The sequence below is a fragment of the Salvelinus alpinus genome, chromosome 23, assembly GCF_045679555.1.
Source record: "Salvelinus alpinus chromosome 23, SLU_Salpinus.1, whole genome shotgun sequence".
NCBI lineage: Eukaryota > Metazoa > Chordata > Actinopteri > Salmoniformes > Salmonidae > Salvelinus > Salvelinus alpinus.
Genome location: NC_092108.1, coordinates 9,790,384 through 9,807,812, shown reverse-complemented (window position 1 = coordinate 9,807,812; position 17,429 = coordinate 9,790,384). Strand labels below are relative to the sequence as shown.

At 47.8% G+C, this 17,429-nt stretch overlaps 1 protein-coding gene across 5 annotated transcripts in view; it reads right to left on the bottom strand.

Moving 5' to 3' along the window:
- Positions 1–17,429, bottom strand: part of LOC139550190 (unconventional myosin-IXb-like) — a 97,544-nt gene that overhangs the window by 37,110 nt on the left and 43,005 nt on the right. For all 5 annotated transcript variants that reach the window (XM_071360895.1, XM_071360890.1, XM_071360891.1 and 2 more), the window contains exons 10-15: positions 11,926–12,060; positions 10,346–10,467; positions 9,837–9,978; positions 8,805–8,994; positions 6,072–6,150; positions 2,889–2,975 (exon numbers count right to left, since the gene is read on the bottom strand). In XM_071360895.1, coding sequence (XP_071216996.1) covers positions 2,889–2,975; positions 6,072–6,150; positions 8,805–8,994; positions 9,837–9,978; positions 10,346–10,467; positions 11,926–12,060 — 755 coding nt within the window. The remainder of the gene's footprint in view (positions 1–2,888; positions 2,976–6,071; positions 6,151–8,804; positions 8,995–9,836; positions 9,979–10,345; positions 10,468–11,925; positions 12,061–17,429) is intronic.

The window sequence follows — 17,429 nt, the reverse complement described above, 5'->3', positions numbered from 1 at the left end:
TTTAAGGTGCTGTCAGTCGAACAGTGAATTTCAAACACAGATTCAATCACAAAGACCAGGGAGGTTTTTCAGTGCCTCGTAAAGAATATATATATATTTTTAAAGAGGCCGATATTGAATATCCCTTTGAGCATGGTGAAGTTATTAATTACACCTTGGATGGTGAATAGAATACAAATATTGCTAAAATATGCATCCTGTTTACAACAAGGCAGTAAAGTAATACTGCAAAAAATTGGTAAAAGAATAAACTATTTGTCCTGAATACAAAGTGTTATGTTTTGGCAAAATCCAATACAACACATTACTGGGTACCACTCTCCATATTTTCAAGCATAGTGGTGGCTGCATCGTGTTATGCTTGTAATTGTTAAGGTCTGGAGAGTTTTTCAGGATAAAAAAGAAACGGAATGGAGTTAAGCACAGGAAAAATCCTAGAGGAAAACCTGGTTCAGTCTGCTTTCCACCAGACACTGGGAGATGAATTCACCTTTCAGAAGGACAATAACCTTAAACACAAGGCCAAATCTAGACTGGAGTTGCTTACCAAGAAGACAGTGAATGTTCCTGAGTGGCCGATTTACAGTTTGACTTAAAATCGGAAAATAATTGTCTAGCAATGATCAACCACCAATTTGACAGAGCTTGAAGAATTGTGAAAATAATAAATGGGCAAATGTTGCACAATCCAGTTGTGGAAAGCACTCAGAGACTTACCCAGAAACACTCACAGCTCTTAGAGACTTACCCAGAAACACTCACAGCTCTTAGAGACTTACCCAGAAACACTCACAGCACTCAGAGACTTACCCAGAAACACTTACAGCACTCAGAGACTTACCCAGAAACACTCACAGCACTCAGAGACTTACCCAGAAACACTCACAGCACTCAGAGACTTACCCAGAAACACTCACAGCACTCAGAGACTTACCCAGAAACACTCACAGCACTCAGAGACTTACCCAGAAACACTCACAGCACTCAGAGACTTACCCAGAAACACTCACAGCACTCAGAGACTTACCCAGAAACACTCACAGCACTCAGAGACTTACCCAGAAACACTCACAGCACTCAGAGACTTACCCAGAAATACTCACAGCACTCAGAGACTTACCCAGAAACACTCACAGCACTCAGAGACTTACCCAGAAACACTCACAGCACTCAGAGACTTACCCAGAAACACTCACAGCACTCAGAGACTTACCCAGAAACACTCACAGCACTCAGAGACTTACCCAGAAACACTCACAGCACTCAGAGACTTACCCAGAAACACTCACAGCACTCAGAGACTTACCCAGAAACACTCACAGCACTCAGAGACTTACCCAGAAACACTCTCAGCACTTAGAGACTTACCCAGAAACACTCACAGCACTCAGAGACTTACCCAGAAACACTCACAGCACTCAGAGACTTACCCAGAAACACTCACAGCACTCAGAGACTTACCCAGAAACACTCACAGCACTCAGAGACTTACCCAGAAACACTCACAGCTCTTAGAGACTTACCCAGAAACACTCACAGCTCTTAGAGACTTACCCAGAAACACTCACAGCACTTAGAGACTTACCCAGAAACACTCACAGCACTTAGAGACTTACCCAGAAAGACTCTCAGCTCTTAGAGACTTACCCAGAAACACTCTCAGCTCTTAGAGACTTACCCAGAAACACTCACAGCTCTTAGAGACTTACCCAGAAACACTCACAGCTCTTAGAGACTTACCCAGAAACACTCACAGCACTTAGAGACTTACCCAGAAACACTCACAGCACTTAGAGACTTACCCAGAAAGACTCTCAGCTCTTAGAGACTTACCCAGAAAGACTCTCAGCTCTTAGAGACTTACCCAGAAAGACTCGCAGCTCTTAGAGACTTACCCAGAAACACTCACAGCTCTCAGAGACTTACCCAGAAAGACTCACAGCACTCAGAGACTTACCCAGAAAGACTCACAGCTCTCAGAGACTTACCCAGAAACACTCACAGCACTCAGAGACTTACCCAGAAACACTCACAGCACTCAGAGACTTACCCAGAAGGACTCACAGCTCTTAGAGACTTACCCAGAAACACTCACAGCTCTCAGAGACTTACCCAGAAACACTCACAGCTCTCAGAGACTTACCCAGAAACACTCACAGCACTCAGAGACTTACCCAGAAAGACTCACAGCTCTTAGAGACTTACCCAGAAAGACTCACAGCACTCAGAGACTTACCCAGAAAGACTCACAGCTCTCAGAGACTTACCCAGAAAGACTCACAGCACTCAGAGACTTACCCAGAAAGACTCACAGCTCTCAGAGACTTACCCAGAAAGACTCACAGCTCTCAGAGACTTACCCAGAAACACTCACAGCACTCAGAGACTTACCCAGAAAGACTCACAGCACTCAGAGACTTACCCAGAAAGACTCACAGCACTCAGAGACTTACCCAGAAACACTCACAGCTCTCAGAGACTTACCCAGAAACACTCACAGCACTAATCGCCACCAAAGGTGATTCTAACATGTATTAACTCAGGGGGTTGAATACTTATCTAAATCAAGATATTAGACCTTTATTTTTTGTATAAAAAGATTGTCCCTCCACTTTGACATAAGAGTATTTTGTGTAGATCATCAAAAAAATAACAGTTAAATCCATTTGAATTCCACTTTGTAAAAACAAAATGTGGAAAAATGTCACGGGGTATGAATACTTTCTGAAGGCAACTGAATTTACGTCTGAACAATGATAGACTTGGTTACAGCACACTGGCTTTCAGCAGGGTTCTTTTTGAAAATACTGAAGGTCAAAATGTACGCAGTACATTATGTAACATTCCATCAACAACCTGCATCCTGCATTTACACCATTCCCACTTACTTCCTCTTCTCATAGCTGACGAAAATGTCCTCTAACACCTCCAGAGGGTGGTCATCAGACCGGTCAAATGAGAAGTCCAGCCGGGAGCTGTGGACGGAGAAGAAGGATTAGTTTACTTGAATCAGGTGTGTTACTGCTTGGCTGGAACAGAAGCCTGCATCCACACCAGTCCTCTGTGGATAGGATTAGCCATCCATGGGGTACGTGGTAAGTCTCTCCCAGCAACCTGGGGTATGTGGTAAGTCTCTCCCAGCAACCTGGGGTATGTGGTAAGTCTCTCCCAGCAACCTGGGGTACGTGGTAAGTCTCTCCCAGCAACCTGGGGTATGTGGTAAGTCTCTCCCACCACCCTGGGGTATGTGATAAGTCTCTCCCAGCAACCTGGGGTATGTGGTAAGTCTCTCCCAGCAACCTGGGGTATGTGGTAAGTCTCTCCCAGCAACCTGGGGTATGTGGTAAGTCTCTCCCACCACCCTGGGGTATGTGGTAAGTCTCTCCCACCACCCTGGGGTATGTGATAAGTCTCTCCCAGCAACCTGGGGTATGTGGTAAGTCTCTCCCACCACCCTGGGGTACGTGATAAGTCTCTCCCAGCAACCTGGGGTATGTGGTAAGTCTCTCCCACCACCCTGGGGTATGTGATAAGTCTCTCCCAGCAACCTGGGGTATGTGGTAAGTCTCTCCCACCACCCTGGGGTTTGTGGTAAGTCTCTCCCACCACCCTGGGGTATGTGGTAAGTCTCTCCCAGCACCCTGGGGTATGTGGTAAGTCTCTCCCACCACCCTGGGGTATGTGGTAAGTCTCTCCCACCACCCTGGGGTTTGTGGTAAGTCTCTCCCACCATCCTGGGGTATGTGGTAAGTCTCTCCCAGCACACTGGGGATATGTGGTAAGTCTCTCCCACCATCCTGGGGTATGTGGTAAGTCTCTCCCAGCACACTGGGGGTATGTGGTAAGTCTCTCCCAGCAACCTGGGGTATGTGGTAAGTCTCTCCCACCACCCTGGGGTATGTGGTAAGTCTCTCCCACCATCCTGGGGTATGTGGTAAGTCTCTCCCAGCACACTGGGGGTATGTGGTAAGTCTCTCCCAGCAACCTGGGGTATGTGGTAAGTCTCTCCCACCACCCTGGGGTATGTGGTAAGTCTCTCACACCACCCTGGGGTTTGTGGTAAGTCTCTCCCACCACCCTGGGGTACGTGGTACGTCTCTCCCACCACCCTGGGGTATGTGGTAAGTCTCTCCCAGCACACTGGGATATGTGGTAAGTCTCTCCCACCACCCTGGGGTATGTGGTAAGTCTCTCCCAGCACACTGGGATATGTGGTAAGTCTCTCCCAGCACCCTGGGGTATGTGGTAAGTCTCTCCCACCACCCTGGGGTATGTGGTAAGTCTCTCCCACCACCCTGGGGTATGTGGTAAGTCTCTCCCACCACCCTGGGGTTTGTGGTAAGTCTCTCCCACCACCCTGGAGTATGTGGTAAGTCTCTCCTAGCACCCTGGGATAACTGGTAAGTCTCTCCTACCACCCTGGGGTAACTGGTGTCACAAGCCGGCTCATAGCCTGTGACAAAAATGAGGGGACGCAAACAGGTATAGGCCAATTTAAAAGTGTTCTTTATTATTAAACAAACTATGAACTTAAACTAAGAAAAAGGAATGAGGTGTGGATGTATCATAATGTAAGGTGTATGTAAAGTGCATGGGTGCATGAATATGTGTGTGTGAACATGACTGAGTGAAAACTATGCAAAACTAAGAAGGAACAAACAAATCATGAGCATACCTGGAGGAGCAGAGAGAGAGAGAGAGAGAGATGATTAGTAAGCAGTTTTATACCCTGAGCCCAGGTGGCTCCAATCACTAACGACCCTCCTCTGCCTGCAGGAGGAACCGCCCCCTGCACTGCAGAGGAGGAGCCGTGACACTGGTAACTCTCTCCAACCACCCTGGGGTATCTGGTAACTCTCTCCTACCACCCTGGGGTATCTGGTAAGTCTCCTACCACCCTGGGGTAACTGGTAACTTTCTCCTACCACCCTGGGGTAACTGGTAAGTCTCGTACCACCCTGGGATAACTGGTAACTCTCTCCTACCACCCTGGGGTAACTGGTAAGTCTCTCCTACCTGGCCTGGGGTAACTGGTAAGTCTCTTTTACCACCTTGGGGTAACTGGTAACTCTCTCCTACCTGGCCTGGGGTAACTGGTAAGTCTCTCCTACCACCCTGGGGTAACTGGTAAGTCTCTCCTACCTGGCCTGGGGTAACTGGTAAGTCTCTTTTACCACCTTGGGGTAACTGGTAACTCTCTCCTACCTGGCCTGGGGTAACTGGTAACTCTCTCCTACCACCCTGGGGTAACTGGTAACTCTCTCCTACCTGGCCTGGGGTAACTGGTAAGTTTCTTTTACCACCTTGGGGTAACTGGTAAGTCTCTCCTACCACCCTGGGGTAACTGGTAACTCTCTCCTACCTGGCCTGGGGTAACTGGTAAGTCTCTTCTACCACCCTGGGGTAACTGGTAACTCTCTCCTACCTGGCCTGGGGTAACTGGTAACTCGCTCCTACCTGGCCTAACTTGTAACTCTCTCCTACCTGGCCTGGGGTAACTGGTAACTCGCTCCTACCTGGCCTAACTTGTAACTCTCTCCTACCTGGCCTGGGGTAACTGGTAAGTCTCTCCTACCACCCTGGGGTAACTGGTAACTCTCTCCTACCACCCTGGGGTAACTGGTAACTCTCTCCTACCACCCTGGGGTAACTGGTAACTCACTCCTACCACCCTGGGGTAACTGGTAACTCACTCCTACCACCCTGGGGTAACTGGTAACTCTCTCCTACCTGGCCTGGGGTAACTGGTAACTCGCTCCTACCTGGCCTAACTTGTAACTCTCTCCTACCTGGCCTGGGGTAACTGGTAAGTCTCTCCTACCACCCTGGGGTAACTGGTAACTCTCTCCTACCACCCTGGGGTAACTGGTAACTCTCTCCTACCACCCTGGGGTAACTGGTAACTCACTCCTACCACCCTGGGGTAACTGGTAACTCACTCCTACCACCCTGGGGTAACTGGTAACTCTCTCCTATCTGGCCTTGGGTAACTGGTAACTCTCTCCTACCACCCTGGGGTAACTGGTAACTCTCTCCTACCTGGCCTGGGGTAACTTGTAACTCTGTCCTACCTTGCCAGTCTCTGTAGAGCCAAGATGGGTCTCCTCTTCAGTTCCCCTGTAATTCGACAGGAGGTGGGTTTCACCAGAGCTATAGAATACACAGAACACAGGCCTCTCCATGTTAACCATCATCTTCATTATGTTAACCCTCATCTTCATCATGTTAACCATCATCCTCATCATGTTAACCATCATCCTCATCATGTTACCCATCATCCTCATCATCATGTTAACCATCATCCTCAACATGTTAACCATCATCTTCATCATGTAAACCATCATCCTCAACATGTTAACCATCATCTTCATCATGTTAACCATCATCCTCATCATGTTAACCATCATCCTCATCATCATGTTAACCATCATCCTCAACATGTTAACCATCATCTTCATCATGTAAACCATCATCCTCAACATGTTAACCATCATCTTCATCATGTTAACCATCATCCTCAACATGTAAACCATCATCCTCAACATGTAAACCATCATCCTCACCATGTTAACCATCATCTTCATGTTAACCATCATCCTCATCCTCATGTTAACCATGATCCGCATCATGTTAACCATCATCCTCATCATGTTAACCATCATCCTCAACATGTAAACCATCATCCTCACCATGTTAACCATCATCTTCATGTTAAGCATCATCCTCATCCTCATGTTAACCATGATCCGCATCATGTTAACCATCATCCTCATCATGTTAACCATCATCCTCATCATGTTAACCATCATCCTCAACATGTTAACCATCATCCTCATCATGTTAACCATCATCCTCATCATCATGTTAACCATCATCCTCATCATCATGTTAACCATCATCCTCAACATGTTAACCATCATCCTCATCATCATGTTAACCATCATCATGTTAACCATCATCTTCATCCGCATGTTAACCATCATCCTCATCATCATGTTAACCACCATCATCATGTTAACCATCATCCTCATCATGTTAACCATCATCCTCAACATGTTAACCATCATCCTCATCATCATGTTAACCATCCTCATCATCATGTTAACCATCATCCTCATCCTCAACATGTTAACCATCATCTTCATCATGTTAACCATCATCCTCATCATCATGTTAACCATCATCCTCAACATGTTAACCATCATCCTCATCATCATGTTAATCATCATCCTCATCATCATGTTAACCATCCTCATCATCATGTTAACCATCCTCATCATCTTCATCTTCATCATGTTAACCATCCTCATCATGTTAACCATCATCCTCATCATCATGTTAACCATCATCCTCATCATCATGTTAACCATCATCCTCAACATGTTAACCATCATCCCCATCATCATGTTAACCATCATCTTCATCATGTTAACCATCATCATCCTCATGTTAACTATCATCCTCATCATCATGTTAACCATCATCATGTTAACCATCATCCTCATCATGTTAACCATCATCCTCAACATGTTAACCATCATCCTCATCATCATGTTAACCATCCTCATCATCATGTTAACCATCATCTTCATCATGTTAACCATCATCATCCTCATGTTAACCATCATCCTCATCATCATGTTAACCATCATCCTCATCATGTTAACCATCATCCTCAACATGTTAACCATCATCCTCATCATCATGTTAACCATCCTCATCATCATGTTAACCATCATCCTCATCATCATGTTAACCATCATCATGTTAACCATCATCCTCATCATGTTAACCATCATCCTCAACATGTTAACCATCATCCTCATCATCATGTTAACCATCCTCATCATCATGTTAACCATCATCCTCATCATGTTAACCATCATCCTCAACATGTTAACCATCATCTTCATCATGTTAACCATCATCCTCATCATCATGTTAACCATCATCCTCATCATCATGTTAATCATCATCCTCATCATCATGTTAACCATCCTCATCATCATGTTAACCATCCTCATCATCATGTTAACCATCATCCTCATCATCATGTTAACCATCCTCATCATCTTCATCATGTTATCCATCATCCTCAACATGTTAACCATCATCCTCATCATCATGTTAACCATCCTCATCATCTTGTTAACCATCCTCATCAGTATCATGTTAACCATCCTCATTATCATGTTAACCATCATCCTCAACATCATGTTAACCATCCTCATCATCTTCATCATGTTATCCATCATCCTCAACATGTTAACCATCATCCTCATCATCATGTTAACCATCCTCATCATGTTCATCATGTTAACCATCATCCTCATCATCATGTTAACCATCCTCATCATCTTGTTAACCATCCTCATCATCTTGTTAACCATCCTCATCAGTATCATGTTAACCATCCTCATTATCATGTTAACCATCATCATCATCATGTTAACCATCATCCTCATCATCATGTTAACCATCCTCATCATCATCATCATCTTCATCATGTTAACCATCCTAATCATCATGTTAACCACCATCATCATCATGTTAACCATCATCATCATCATCATCACCTTCATCAACATGTTAATCATCTTATCGTCATCATCTCCATACGTTAGTGTGGCAAGTCACATCTCAACCTGACCAGGTCGGCCAATTACAGTTACAGGCTACTTATACGCTAATGAATATGGCCCAGAGCTTTCCCTGGCTTGGTTCATGTCATGAAGAAAAGCCCTGAAAATCTCTGATTGGACAGGTCAAGGAAAGAGGGTAAATGTCCTTAAAAAGTAGTGTACCTGCGGCTGCCCGGCGGCGCCCGGCCTCCTTGAAGACTGCTATGATGTGTATGGTGGATCGGAGGATTCCCCATCGGAAAAAGGCCACAGGATCTGACCCGATCAGCTGACGCATGAACGCCCGCTGACTGCTGCGCAGTAACGACACGATCTCCGGACGCATGTGGTCCGTGTTCTTCTCCCGGAAATCCTGACAGAGAGGAGGAGAGGAAGAGGAGAGATGAAGAGGGAGGAAATAGGTGGAAAGGACGGAGGCGAGGAGGGAGGGAGGGGAAGAGAGAGAGGGAGGGGAAGAGAGAGAGGGAGGGGGAGGAGAGAGAGGAAGGGGGGAAGAGGGCAGGAGAAGAGAGGGAGGGGGGAAGAGGGGAGGAGAGAGAGGGAGGGGGGAAGAGGGGAGAGAGAGGAGAGAGAGGGAGGGGGGAAGAGGGGAGGAGAAGAGAGGGAGGGGGAAGAGGGGAGAGAGAGGAGAGAGAGGGAGGGGGGAAGAGGTGAGAGAGGAGAGAGAGGGAGGGGAAGAGAGGAGAGAGAGGGAGGGGAAGAGAAGAGAGAGAGGGAGGGGGAAGAGGGGGAGAGAGAGGAGAGAGAGGGAGGGGGGAAGAGGGGTGAGAGAGGAGAGAGAGGGAGGGGAAGAGAGGTGAGAGAGGGAGGGGGTTAAGAGATGAGAGAGAGGGAGGGGAAGAGAGGAGAGAGAGGGAGGGGAAGAGAGGAGAGAGAGGGAGGGGAAGAGAAGAGAGGAGAGAGAGGGGAAGAGAGGAGAGAGAGGAGAGAGAGGGAGGGAGGAAGAGGGGAGGAGAAGAGAGGGAGGGGGGAAGAGGGGGGAAGAGGTAAGAGAGGAGAGAGAGGGAGGGGAAGAGAGGAGAGAGAGGAAGGGGAAGAGAAGAGAGAGAGGGGGTTAAGAGAAGGGCAGTTAGCAGTGTCATATGAAGACAGAGCTGTACTACATGACATAATGTACTACATGACATAATGTACTACATGACATAAATATTCATGTTTATGTACAGTATGTACATCCTTGGTTAATATCCCTACCTTAATCTGGTACTTGATGGTCCCAGTAAAGTGTTGTATGATGAAGGCTGGATCCATCACTGCGGTGGGGACGAAGTACGGGTTATCATGATGCAGCTGCTTGAACTTCTCCAACAGGGTGTTGTCTGTGGACTGGGAGAGACTGAGGACATGGAGAGAGAGAGAGAGAGAGAGAGAGAGAGAGAGAGAGAGAGGGGTGCAGAAAAAAAGGACAGTGGACAGACTGTTAAATGAATATCCACTCAACACTGAACTGAAAATACCTAGGTAGGTAAAAAGCTAGATAGGAAGCCAAACTATTAAGCTTCTTTTCACCTGTCCACTTCCTCTAGATCAGTGCTGGTAAAGGTTTAAAACAAGGAGAGGATGTAACTACAGCCTATTGAGATATAACCATGTGACCCGGCTAGTAAAACTCTGGGCCCAGAGTTGCAGGGTAAAACTCTGGGCCCAGAGTTGCAGGGTAAAACTCTGGGCCCAGAGTTGCAGGGCCCTCCTTCTAGACCTACTTGCTCTCCTCGTCCAGTATGTGGAACAGTCCAGTGTGTTTCTGGCTGATCAGATGGATACAGCCCAGGTTGTCTTTGTAGTCAACGGGACTCCAGCTGATTCCTTCTGCCTGGTACTCCTCCTGGAATACATGGATGAACAAATGAATGGGTAGATGGATGAGTGATGGGATAAATGGGTAGATGGATGAGTGAAGGGATGAATGGGTGGATGGATGAGTGAAGGGATGAATGGGTGGATGGATGAGTGAAGGGATTAATGGGTAGATGGATGAGTGAAGGGATGAATGGGTGGATGGATGAGTGAAGGGATTAATGGGTGGATGGATGAGTGATGGGATAAATGGGTGGATGGATGAGTGAAGGGATAAATGGGTAGATGGATGAGTGATGGGATTAATGGGTAGATGGATGAGTGATGGGATAAATGGGTGGATGGATGAGTGAAGGGATAAATGGGTAGATGGATGAGTGATGGGATAAATGGGTGGATGGATGAGTGAAGGGATAAATGGGTGGATGGATGAGTGATGGGATAAATGGGTGGATGGATGAGTGATGGGATAAATGGGTGGATGGATGAGTGATGGGATAAATGGGTGGATGGATGAGTGATGGGATTAATGGGTAGATGGATGAGTGATGGGATAAATGGGTGGATGGATGAGTGAAGGGATAAATGGGTAGATGGATGAGTGATGGGATAAATGGGTGGATGGATGAGTGAAGGGATAAATGGGTGGATGGATGAGTGATGGGATAAATGGGTGGATGGATGAGTGATGGGATAAATGGGTGGATGGATGAGTGATGGGATAAATGGGTGGATGGATGAGTGATGGGATAAATGGGTGGATGGATGAGTGATGGGATAAATGGGTGGATGGATGAGTGATGGGATTAATGGGTAGATGGATGAGTGATGGGATAAATGGGTGGATGGATGAGTGAAGGGATAAATGGGTGGATGGATGAGTGATGGGATAAATGGGTGGATGGATGAGTGATGGGATAAATGGGTGGATGGATGAGTGAAGGGATGAATGGGTAGATGGATGAGTGATGGGATTAATGGGTAGATGGATGAGTGATGGGATAAATGGGTGGATGGATGAGTGAAGGGATAAATGGGTGGATGGATGAGTGATGGGATAAATGGGTGGATGGATGAGTGATGGGATAAATGGGTGGATGGATGAGTGAAGGGATGAATGGGTAGATGGATGAGTGATGGGATTAATGGGTAGATGGATGAGTGATGGGATAAATGGGTGGATGGATGAGTGAAGGGATAAATGGGTGGATGGATGAGTGAAGGGATAAATGGGTGGATGGATGAGTGATGGGATAAATGGGTGGATGGATGAGTGATGGGATAAATGGGTGGATGGATGAGTGAAGGAATGAACGGGTGGATGGATGAGTGAAGGAATGAACGGGTGGATGGTTGGGTGAATAGATGGATGGATAAGTGGATAAATAGATAGATGCTTTATTGATCACCAAGGGGAAAACACTTTACATTAACGTACCCTTTAAGGGGTGTGGTAAAGGGTTTACTAGTAGTGTATAGAATTCACCTGCTCCAGCGTGAAGACGTGCTGGTGGAAGTAATAGTGAACTTTCTCGTTGGCGTAGTTAATACAGAACTGTTCGAAGCAGTTCGTCTGGAAGTCCTCAAAACCAAATATATCCAGGATACCTATAGACAAACACTGGAACAAAACAAACAATAATATTCATAATATTAATATTTGAAATGCAATTGATTGAGCTGAATTCTGTCATGAATACGTTGTGTTGGGCCTCCCCTGTCACACAGCAGTGCTTCTGTACCACTTTATCTTACTAATACTTTATTTTAAACTGCATAGAAAGTTTGTCAAACAAATGGCGGGGTTTTGACTGGAAGTGATCGTTACAGAATGTGAAGGAAGTGAAAGGGTTAAGGTTAGGGTTGGGGTTAGGACAGTGACGGGTTGTCTCTGGGTTAGGACAGTGACGGGTTGTCTCTGGGTTAGGACAGTGACGGGTTGTCTCTGGGTTAGGACAGTGACAGGTTGTCTCTGGGTTAGGACAGTGACGGGTTGTCTCTGGGTTAGGACAGTGACGGGTTGTCTCTGGGTTAGGACAGTGACGGGTTGTCTCTGGGTTAGGACAGTGACGGGTTGTCTCTGGGTTAGGACAGTGACGGGTTGTCTCTGGGTTAGGGTTAGTACAGTGACTGGTTGTCTCTGGGTTAGTACAGTGACTGGTTGTCTCTGGGTTAGGACAGTGACTGGTTGTCTCTGGGTTAGGACAGTGACTGGTTGTCTCTTGGTTAGGACAGTGACGGGTTGTCTCTTGGTTAGGACAGTGACGGGTTGTCTCTGGGTTAGTACAGTGACTGGTTGTCTCTGGGTTACGACAGTGACAGGTATTCTCTGGGTTAGGACAGTGACTGGTTGTCTCTGGGTTAGGGTTAGTACAGTGACTGGTTGTCTCTGGGTTACGACAGTGACAGGTTGTCTCTGGGTTAGGACAGTGACAGGTTGTCTCTGGGTTAGTACAGTGACTGGTTGTCTCTGGGTTAGGACAGTGACAGGTTGTCTCTGGGTTAGGACAGTGACAGGTTGTCTCTGGGTTAGGACAGTGACAGGTTGTCTCTGGGTTAGGGTTAGTACAGTGACTGGTTGTCTCTGGGTTAGGACAGTGACAGGTTGTCTCTGGGTTAGGACAGTGACAGGTTGTCTCTGGGTTAGGACAGTGACAGGTTGTCTCTGGGTTAGTACAGTGACTGGTTGTCTCTGGGTTAGGACAGTGACAAGTTGTCTCTGGGTTAGTACAGTGACTGGTTGTCTCTGGGTTAGGACAGTGACTGGTTGTCTCTGGGTTAGGGTTAGTACAGTGACTGGTTGTCTCTGGGTTAGGACAGTGACAGGTTGTCTCTGGGTTAGGGTTAGGACAGTGACTGGTTGTCTCTGGGTTAGGACAGTGACAGGTTGTCTCTGGGTTAGGACAGTGACAGGTTGTCTCTGGGTTAGGACAGTGACGGGTTGTCTCTGGGTTAGGGTTAGTACAGTGACTGGTTGTCTCTGGGTTAGGACAGTGACAGGTTGTCTCTGGGTTAGGACAGTGACAGGTTGTCTCTGGGTTAGGAGAGTGACAGGTTGTCTCTGGGTTAGTACAGTGACTGGTTGTCTCTGGGTTAGGACAGTGACAGGTTGTCTCTGGGTTAGTACAGTGACTGGTTGTCTCTGGGTTAGGACAGTGACTGGTTGTCTCTGGGTTAGGGTTAGTACAGTGACTGGTTGTCTCTGGGTTAGGACAGTGACAGGTTGTCTCTGGGTTAGGGTTAGGACAGTGACTGGTTGTCTCTGGGTTAGGTCAGTGACAGGTTGTCTCTGGGTTAGGACAGTGACAGGTTGTTTCTGGGTTAGGACAGTGACGGGTTGTCTCTGGGTTAGGACAGTGACGGGTTGTCTCTGGGTTAGTACAGTGACTGGTTGTCTCTGGGTTACGACAGTGACAGGTTGTCTCTGGGTTACGACAGTGACAGGTTGTCTCTGGGTTAGTACAGTGACTGGTTGTCTCTGGGTTAGGACAGTGACGGGTTGTCTCTGGGTTAGGACAGTGACAGGTTGTCTCTGGGTTAGGACAGTGACAGGTTGTCTCTGGGTTAGTACAGTGACTGGTTGTCTCTGGGTTAGGACAGTGACTGGTTGTCTCTGGGTTAGGACAGTGACGGGTTGTCTCTGGGTTAGGACAGTGACTGGTTGTCTCTGGGTTAGGGTTAGTACAGTGACTGGTTGTCTCTGGGTTACGACAGTGACAGGTTGTCTCTGGGTTAGGACAGTGACTGGTTGTCTCTGGGTTAGGGTTAGTACAGTGACTGGTTGTCTCTGGGCTACGACAGTGACAGGTTGTCTCTGGGTTAGGACAGTGACTGGTTGTCTCTGGGTTAGGGTTAGTACAGTGACTGGTTGTCTCTGGGTTACGACAGTGACAGGTTGTCTCTGGGTTAGGACAGTGACAGGTTGTCTCTGGGCTAGTACAGTGACGGGTTGTCTCTGGGTTAGGACAGTGACGGGTTGTCTCTGGGTTAGGACAGTGACTGGTTGTCTCTGGGTTAGGACAGTGACTGGTTGTCTCTGGGTTAGGACAGTGACGGGTTGTCACTTGGTTAGGACAGTGACGGGTTGTCTCTTGGTTAGGACAGTGACGGGTTGTCTCTGGGTTAGTACAGTGACAGGTTGTCTCTGGGTTAGGACAGTGACAGGTTGTCTCTGGGTTAGGACAGTGACTGGTTGTCTCTGGGTTAGGACAGTGATGGGTTGTCTCTGGGTTAGGACAGTGACGGGTTGTCTCTGGGTTAGGGTTAGGACAGTGACGGGTTGTCTCTGGGTTAGGACAGTGACAGGTTGTCTCTGGGTTAGTACAGTGACTGGTTGTCTCTGGGTTAGGACAGTGACTGGTTGTCTCTGGGTTAGGACAGTGACAGGTTGTCTCTGGGTTAGGACAGTGATGGGTTGTCTCTGTGTTAGGACAGTGACGGGTTGTCTCTGGGTTAGGACAGTGACTGGTTGTCTCTGGGTTAGGGTTAGTACAGTGACAGGTTGTCTCTGGGTTACGACAGTGACAGGTTGTCTCTGGGTTAGGACAGTGACAGGTTGTCTCTGGGTTAGGACAGTGACAGGTTGTCTCTGGGTTAGGACAGTGACTGGTAGTCTCTGGGTTAGGGTTAGTACAGTGACTGGTTGTCTCTGGGTTACAACAGTGACAGGTTGTCTCTGGGTTAGGACAGTGACAGGTTCTCTGGGTTAGGACAGTGACAGGTTGTCTCTGGGTTAGGACAGTGACAGGTTGTCTCTGGGTTAGGACAGTGACTGGTTGTCTCTGGGTTAGGGTTAGTACAGTGACTGGTTGTCTCTGGGTTAGGACAGTGATGGGTTGTCTCTGGGTTAGGACAGTGACAGGTTGTCTCTGGGTTAGGACAGTGACTGGGTTGTCTCTGGGTTAGGGTTAGGACAGTGACGGGTTGTCTCTGGGTTAGGACAGTGACTGGTTGTCTCTGGGTTAGGGTTAGTACAGTGACAGGTTGTCTCTGGGTTACGACAGTGACAGGTTGTCTCTGGGTTAGGACAGTGACAGGTTGTCTCTGGGTTAGGACAGTGACAGGTTGTCTCTGGGTTAGGACAGTGACTGGTAGTCTCTGGGTTAGGGTTAGTACAGTGACTGGTTGTCTCTGGGTTACAACAGTGACAGGTTGTCTCTGGGTTAGGACAGTGACAGGTTCTCTGGGTTAGGACAGTGACAGGTTGTCTCTGGGTTAGGACAGTGACAGGTTGTCTCTGGGTTAGGACAGTGACTGGTTGTCTCTGGGTTAGGGTTAGTACAGTGACTGGTTGTCTCTGGGTTAGGACAGTGATGGGTTGTCTCTGGGTTAGGACAGTGACAGGTTGTCTCTGGGTTAGGACAGTGACTGGTTGTCTCTGGGTTAGGGTTAGTACAGTGACTGGTTGTCTCTGGGTTAGGACAGTGACAGGTTGTCTCTGGGTTAGGACAGTGACAGGTTGTCTCTGGGTTAGGACAGTGACTGGTTGTCTCTGGGTTAGGACAGTGACAGGTTGTCTCTGGGTTAGGGTTAGTACAGTGACTGGTTGTCTCTGGGTTAGGACAGTGACTGGTTGTCTCTGGGTTAGGACAGTGACGGGTTGTCTCTGGGTTAGGACAGTGACTGGTTGTCTCTGGGTTAGGGTTAGTACAGGGACTGGTTGTCTCTGGGTTACGACAGTGACAGGTTGTCTCTGGGTTAGGACAGTGATGGGTTGTCTCTGGGTTAGGGTTAGTACAGTGACGGGTTGTCTCTTGGTTAGGACAGTGACAGGTTGTCTCTGGGTTAGGACAGTGACAGGTTGTCTCTGGGTTAGGACAGTGACTGGTTGTCTCTGGGTTAGGGTTAGTACAGTGACTGGTTGTCTCTGGGTTACGACAGTGACAGGTTGTCTCTGGGTTAGGACAGTGACAGGTTGTCTCTGGGTTAGTACAGTGACGGGTAGTCTCTGGGTTAGGACAGTGACGGGTTGTCTCTGGGTTAGGGTTAGGACAGTGAAGGGTTGTCTCTGGGTTAGGACAGTGACGGGTTGTCTCTGGGTTAGGACAGTGACAGGTTGTCTCTGGGTTAGGACAGTGACTGGTTGTCTCTGGGTTAGGACAGTGACGGGTTGTCTCTGCGTTAGGACAGTGACGGGTTGTCTCTGGGTTAGGGTTAGGACAGTGACGGGTTGTCTCTGGGTTAGGACAGTGACAGGTTGTCTCTGGGTTAGTACAGTGACTGGTTGTCTCTGGGTTAGGACAGTGACTGGTTGTCTCTGGGTTAGGACAGTGACAGGTTGTCTCTGGGTTAGGACAGTGATAGGTTGTCTCTGTGTTAGGACAGTGACGGGTTGTCTCTGGGTTAGGACAGTGACTGGTTGTCTCTGGGTTAGGGTTAGTACAGTGACAGGTTGTCTCTGGGTTACGACAGTGACAGGTTGTCTCTGGGTTAGGACAGTGACAGGTTGTCTCTGGGTTAGGACAGTGACAGGTTGTCTCTGGGTTAGGGTTAGTACAGTGACTGGTTGTCTCTGGGTTAGGGTTAGTACAGTGACTGGTTGTCTCTGGGTTACGACAGTGACAGGTTGTCTCTGGGTTAGGACAGTGACAGGTTGTCTCTGGGTTAGGACAGTGACAGGTTGTCTCTGGGTTAGGACAGTGACATGTTGTCTCTGGGTTAGGACAGTGACTGGTTGTCTCTGGGTTAGGACAGTGACAGGTTGTCTCTGGGTTAGGACAGTGATGGGTTATCTCTGGGTTAGGACAGTGACAGGTTGTCTCTGGGTTAGGGTTAGTACAGTGACTGGTTGTCTCTGGGTTAGGACAGTGACTGGTTGTCTCTGGGTTAGGACAGTGACTGGTTGTCTCTGGGTTAGGACAGTGACTGGTTGTCTCTGGGTTAGGACAGTGACAGGTTGTCTCTGGGTTAGGACAGTGACGGGTTGTCTCTGGGTTAGGACAGTGACTGGTTGTCTCTGGGTTAGGGTTAGTACAGTGACTGGTTGTCTCT